We start from the raw sequence: 6978 nt of genomic DNA, 5'->3' as shown, positions 1-6978 counted from the left end.
TACAGGCTGATGTGTATGTAACTAGGCGAAGGGGCATTAAATCGCTGTTGAGTTTTACCGTCAAGTCCATGATCATTGGGCAAGTGAGTTTGGACAACCATAATAGGGCACCATAGTCCGGCGAGGCAAGTGTTCTCTCAACATTAGGTAGCCGACTCAGCCATCTGAAAGGTGCCGTTTTGAAACAAAACACCACAGTTCAGACAACTCACTGCTCAATCCTCTCAGTAATCTTATTTTTACACCTGAAAAAGAAAAAAAGAAGGTGAAGAAGAAAAGAAGTCCCAGAGGATAAGTGAGTATGGAGGTCAGATACAATCAAGATACGGATGCTGGGATGGTGCTGAAAAACGGACTAAAGGAGGGAAAAGATGGCAAGGAGTCCCAGGGAAGCCTGTCCAAAACGTTTCTAAAGGAGCAGCAAGAGTCTTTCTCCCCGTCTGGGCCAGTGGAAAACTGTGAGAAGAACCGGGGAAGCTCGGTAGACCCAGACTACTGTCGGAGGATACTGGTTCGAGGTAAGGGGATTTCTAACATTAGCTGTGTTTTCCGATATGCTCATTCATTGATTAAGCTCTTACTGTATTACAGACGTTTATGTTATGTCTGTATGAAGTGTGATGTCAGATGAGTAAGCACAGAAATAATTTTCTTCACGATAAACTGTACAATAAAATAGTATAATGCATTCCAGATTATTTGTTAACCAAATGGACAAATCTTGCCAAATCCCCGTTAGAACTGTACTTAGATTTTTTTTTATTTAAGGTGAGTTTTGTGTCTTTTACATAATCAGAACTGCTCAGGAAAATTAGGCAGTATTGCTTGTCTATGTGCTTTCATCTCGCTTCCAGCTTCCGGGACATTCTTGGGTGAGGGTGCAACTTCAATTCAAAAAAAAAAAAAAACACTTATCCTTATGCATGGTTGTGTAATTCATTATCTGAGTATATTTGACTTTATTTGTATAAAAATCATTCTGAATGAGCTGAATGACAGAGATTTTGCATTATTTACTCTTACGTAATACATTCTTAATCATGGTTTCGTCTATATTCAGCTCTGTCAAAGTATTTTTATGTTTAATGTTGCTTGCAATTGAAATTATACAATGTCTCATTTCAAATTACTTAGACGCTGCGTGTAATTTGTTGAAATGTAACATGGTTCAGAATACGTATTGTTTTTCTGAACATTTGATTTTCTATAAGACAGGAAATGGTTTAAGAAAATAAAATTCACTTTTTACAGATAATTTGATCATTATCGTGTAGGCTTTTACATAGATTTACTCTAATTTACTCAATTCAGGCTTTAATATATTAAACTAGAATATAAAAGTATGTGTAGTAGCCTATAATGTTTCGAAATATGTTACAAGGTTGAATCTGTGCAAATACAAAAAAAAATTGGAACCCCTAAGAAGAAATAGCAAATGTGGAGCAATAAAATGTGTATAGTTATAAAATGAGATTGTCTTAATGAAGTCTACAATTTAGACAACACATCATCTGCAGGGGGAGGCAATGGGAAAAAAGGACAACTTAATTTATTTTATTCTCAGATTGTCAAACATGAGAATTGTATTAAAGTGTGCACGTATTTTTGCTAATTGCATGTAAGTAATTACAGTACCAGTTGAGCACTGATATCAAGCATTGACTGGGCTGTTTTTATGTTCATGAACAGCTCAGCTCAGATTTAAATCAATTGCAAAATACATTTGTTATGGCCATTTGTCTTACCTCAGCAAACAATAAAAATTACACAATGAATGAATGTTTGTCAGTATTTTGGTTAGTTGGTTAAAGACAGGCTAGTGTTTTTAAGCTTTGCTGCTTTTGTTTGTTTTGTTCATGAACAGCTCAGTGCAGATTTAAAGCAATTGTAAAATTAATTTATTATTGGCCATTTGTTTTACCTTAGCAAACAATACTAATTACACTTTGAATTCATTCTTATGTCCGTTGTTTTGGTTTGTTTGTTGAATTCAGAAGATTGTTTTTATGCTTTATTGATAAAGCATGATGACTTACAATAGCAATAAAAGCAAATGAGTGAACAAGAGATTTAAGCTATTTTTTTTAGGAGTTACACATAGATTTATTTTAAATTGTGGCATACTCATTTAGCAGTTAAAACTGCTTTATTTTGAATAACTTTGTAGTTGATTGTTATCAGATCAACCATATCCACAGTATAGCACATTTTACATTACACAGAATAATGTATATGGTAACACAATTTTATGAAGATTAATATTGTATTTTTTTTCAAAGATTTGTGATTTTAAATCTTGTGTTTTGTATATTTGCACAGACTTGCATAAAGCCTTTAATTGTATAAAAATGGGAAATACGTTTCTTTAAGAACAATGTAATTAACTTAATGGAATTCATTTCATAGTATGGCAACTAATACAGATTTCTCTCTTACAGGAAAGCAGTTGTCATTAATTGGTTTCCACATCTTATGCTAAACTTTACATATTGTAGAAAACTCTTATGGTATTCCTTATGACACTATTTTTTTCATTTGTAGAAAACTCAGTCTGGAACAAAAACAATGTTGAATGTGATTTTATTGTGATAAGATGCATTGTAGCATCTCCCTGTTGCAATCCCTATATTTTGCCTTCTAACAAGATAATGTCTTGTCCTTTGTGGTAGATGCCAAAGGCTCCATCCGAGAGATCATTCTGCCAAAGGGCCTGGATTTGGACCGGCCAAAACGAACTCGGACCTCCTTTACAGCTGAGCAACTGTACCGGTTGGAGATGGAGTTTCAGAGGTGCCAGTATGTGGTCGGGAGGGAGCGAACAGAACTGGCCCGCCAGCTCAATTTGTCTGAAACTCAGGTAAATGCTATATTTATGATATATGTTTCATAAACAGGCTATGTTTATAAAACGTTGAAGGTGGTGTGGGATTACTTTTGACTGAATAAAATGCGTATCTGAACACATTGTAATAATGTATTCACATTATATACAGTTTTACATTGTGTATAATTACATTATATTTGCACTTGATTTGAAATTTTTGGGCCAGGCTTAATCAAACAGCAAAGAACACAACAAAAATTCTGTGCATTGTGTTTCAATTAAGTTTCAATATGGACTGCAAATTTACATTTCCATTTTTCTATTGAAATTGATAGCTCAATGTATTCCATAATTGTGAAAACTTGTGTAAGCAAATGTCCTTACTGAAAAAAGGCAGTTTCTAGTTCACAGCCTTGTATTAAGGAGAGAAAAGCTTTTCTACCTCATGCTTAGCTTCGGGGTCAGTGAAAGGTCATGCTGCGCCCACTGAGTGAACTGTATTTGCACTTGTCTGCTTGCTCTCAACTAGACATACCAAACTTAGTCACCCTTCAATGTATAATTCTCACATCAGGGAAATCCAGTTCAAAGCCCGGGACAGCATGTTTGCACCAAGATATTACTTGTTTATTTTCTCTTGCAAGCTGACTATTGGAACAGTTTGCCTTGTGTATATGTTGATAGTATATGTCATGAATGTTTCAGTAAGATTAATCAAGTGGGACATTGGACAGTGGTCAGGGTTAGTTTCTTTGGGCATAGTACTAGATACTCCTCAATTTCATACATTTCCGACTCGCAAACAATTGGACAAAAGTCGGAGGCACATTGAATACGCCTCAAGTTCAAAATGTGTGCATTTGTAAGATTAAAATAATTGGGTTCACGTAGACGTTCGTTTTGGGAATCCTGGAGGAAAATGGGGCTTGGATATAAAAAAAGACTTCTAATGCAATATTGAATGTTGCACACAGCCATGCTCCTTGATTACATTCAATTTTCAAATGTCTCCTTCATGTCTTGATGAAGTGGCCTCTAATGACAGCATCGTGAAATTAACATTTTGTTCCGTGGTACTCATGGGGTGTTACATTAAGAAATGACAGCCATTTGCTGAAGGGTGCACACCTAATCATCTTTGTTTAACGTTTTGGCTTCAAAGCACATCTTTTCACATAAAATAACACAGTTCATGTTAAATGTCAATGTTTTAAAATTCTGTGGTACACATGAATATTGCTATTTTTTGCAAATACATCTGCTCACTCTACATTAAATACGTTTGCAAATACATTTTCTCACTCTACATTAAATACGTTTGCAAATACATTTGTTCACTCTACATTAAATGCAAGATAACTTCAACAAATAAATATCACAGAGATTTCTGTTTCCGTTCAGTAACCCAGCCTGTATACATCTAATATGAACTGTTGAATATGATAATATTATTGGTACTATATCCAAAACAACATGGATGAAAATTCTATATTCAAATGTGATTGAAGTAGTTAGATGGTTGAGGGACAGTCTGACTACTGATTAGGACACATCCACCCTAATCATTGGTCGTCTGAAGCAATCAGGTATGATTGCCCCAGAGTTGATGGGGATGGGAAAAATAAATAAAATAAACAGCAACAAATAGAAAGTCCAATTACCACTTCTGAATGCATTATGAAAATCGGCAAATTGAAATTTGGATCATTTAAATAGCATGTTAGGTATATGTAGACTGCAGAAAGACTATCCTGAACACGCAAAACTAAAGTGTTTACATTCTTGCCTTTAGCTGCAATTCAATCACTGGCCTCAATGGGAACACATTCTTCTTCCTGTTGTCTGTATTGTCATTCATTGTTAAATGTGTATTCAGAGCCAGCTACTGGATGTGTCCGGTTTGGTTCTTTGCATTTCTTTGTGTAGAGGAAAACAGATTTGGGATTTCTTGGACATGGAAAAGTCCAGAAGATGTATGTCATAATCACCACATCACCTCCGTTCTTTCTAACGTGCTAAATGCTTTGTGACTGATTAATTATAATAAAGACAAGATTAGAACTCAATTCAGTTGACATAGTCAGAATAGCCCACTGGATATAGTAATGTGTTCAAGGTTAAATTGTTCTTAGAGGTCTGTGAACATAACTCAGGTGTCAGCGAGATAGATGTTTTTACTAAACACCAAATAACAGACAAAATAATGTTTATATTACTACTCATACAACGTTCATCATGGGTAAGTAATTCTACACCCAGAGATATTTTATTGAATATTAACCTAAGACTTGAACAACATGGGCTGCTAGACAGCATTTTTATGACTGCTGTCAAAATTCACCACCATGTTTACGTTTTGTATAAATAAATTAGGAAAAGCTGTGTATGTGTGTGTATGTGTGCTCCCTGCAGACACGGAGAGACTACAAACATTGTAGTGGAGTTTTGATAGTATTCCTGCTTCCATTGGCATGAAGGTGCTGTTATAACATCAAACACTATTATTATCTTTGCAATTATTGTTTTGTGTACTTGTGTGGCCCGAGGGATATGATTATTTGAACCAACAACGCAATGATTGCATCTACTGCAAACCACTGAACATCCTATGGATACAGATGTGTCAGAAGTTTAATGAGTACACAATGTTCTTTGTGAAGTTTATCCAATGTTATTGAGAGGTTATTCATAGTTTTGGAGGATGTTTTTTGACTGTATGTGTCACTCATTCTTGGCAGGTAAAAGTTTGGTTCCAGAACCGACGCACCAAGCAGAAGAAGGACCAGGGCAAGGATTCAGAGATGCGCTCCGTGGTGTCGGAGACAGCAGCAACATGCAGTGTACTGAGACTCCTGGAGCAGGGACGCCTCCTCACTCCACCAGGGCTGCCGGGCCTCTTGCCCCACTGCGGCAGCAGCACGCTGGGCTCAGCTCTGCGCGGGCCCTCCATGGGCATGGTTAGCAACGGCAGCAGTAGCAGCAGTAGTGGCGGCAGCTCAGGGACGACTGGCTGCAGCCCCCCCCTGCCTGCAGTGACCAGCTCAGGGACGGTGTCAGGCCTCCAGGGCTCCCCACCGGCCCATGGCCTGTTCAGCTTTCCTATGCCCTCCCTGCTGGGCAGTGTGGCCACCCGCATCTCCTCTAACCCACTCTCCATGGCTGGATCCCTGGCCGGGAACCTACAGGAACTGTCGGCCCGCTACCTGAGCTCTTCAGCTTTTGAACCTTATTCCCGGACCAATGGCAAAGAGTCCATGGACAAGAAAGTTTTGGAATGATATCTTTTTTCTCTCAAAATTTGGACAATTTTTAATTGTTTTGTTGTATCCCTAGCTTTTCGTCATTGTTTTTGTCAGTTACTATTTTGCCTTCCTTTGTCTGATTTGTGTTGTAGATGTCGTCCATGTAAATCCAAGTACACATCTGAAACCTCACAGAAGGAGGAAAACAAAGGCATACTCATACTCATTCTTACAAAAATATGATGATTTTTTAAGCTTTTGCACTAAATCCAAGTTTCCTCTGTTTTGAATTGTAATGCAAAAATCTAAAATAGTCACTTTTCTTAAGATTACATGAGGACTGGGTTAATAACTTTCATTTTGAAAGATATTATCTTACATTTCAAACATAATGACAATGGACAATTATAGCAAAAAAATATATATATAAAAATCCACTTTCTTCAGATGATAATTATCAAATAGTTGAAAATATGAAGCTGCTCTCAGAAAAATAACACAAAACAAAGCATTGATTGGTTAGGGATGGTTTAACATGATGGTGCCCTTTTGTGAATGTTGTGTTTCATTATTTGGTAGTTTTGGATGGACTTACGTCATAAATGTGCATTGACAAAGAGCGTTAGCAAGCATTACAGCTTGTGAACTATCGATGACAGGTGGGCTTGGGGAGCTTGAAAGTACTTATCAAACATGAATTAATGATGGACTAAGTGTCAAATTACTTATAACTTCACTAGCAAAGACTTGAATGACATATGACATGAGGAACACAGATCTTTAACTTGTGAACCCGAAATGACATATGCAGGTGTTTTGCAATATTAAGCTACAATAACAGTCTTTTTTAACGGTTTGTATTCGTTTTCTGTTTTGGGCAAAAACAATCTAAAGGAAAATGTTGTCATACAG

The 6978-nt window shown here is 36.8% G+C and overlaps 1 protein-coding gene across 1 annotated transcript; it reads left to right on the top strand.

Annotated features, from left to right (window-relative positions):
• Nucleotides 1-231: 231 nt before the first annotated feature.
• On the top strand, nucleotides 232-6102 carry vax1 (ventral anterior homeobox 1). The gene is made up of 3 exons (XM_047028809.1): nucleotides 232-518; nucleotides 2670-2857; nucleotides 5563-6102. The coding sequence occupies exons 1-3, from the start codon at nucleotides 302-304 to the stop codon at nucleotides 6100-6102; spliced, it is 945 nt and encodes a 314-aa protein (XP_046884765.1). The 5' UTR covers nucleotides 232-301.
• The last annotated feature ends 876 nt before the right edge of the window (nucleotides 6103-6978 follow it).

The sequence above is a fragment of the Hypomesus transpacificus genome, chromosome 11 (assembly GCF_021917145.1).
Source record: "Hypomesus transpacificus isolate Combined female chromosome 11, fHypTra1, whole genome shotgun sequence".
Lineage (NCBI taxonomy): Eukaryota > Metazoa > Chordata > Actinopteri > Osmeriformes > Osmeridae > Hypomesus > Hypomesus transpacificus.
Note: the sequence above shows the minus strand (reverse complement) of the source record. Positions and strands in the feature narration are given on the sequence as shown.

Bases quoted from the DNA above. Each gene is read 5' to 3' on its own strand.
- vax1 (XM_047028809.1), top strand. From the start codon at position 302: ATGGAGGTCAGATACAATCAAGATACGGATGCTGGGATGGTGCTGAAA. The intron at 519-2,669 runs GTAAGGGGATTT...CCTTTGTGGTAG, and splicing joins TCGGAGGATACTGGTTCGAG to ATGCCAAAGGCTCCATCCGA. The intron at 2,858-5,562 runs GTAAATGCTATA...CATTCTTGGCAG, and splicing joins TCAATTTGTCTGAAACTCAG to GTAAAAGTTTGGTTCCAGAA.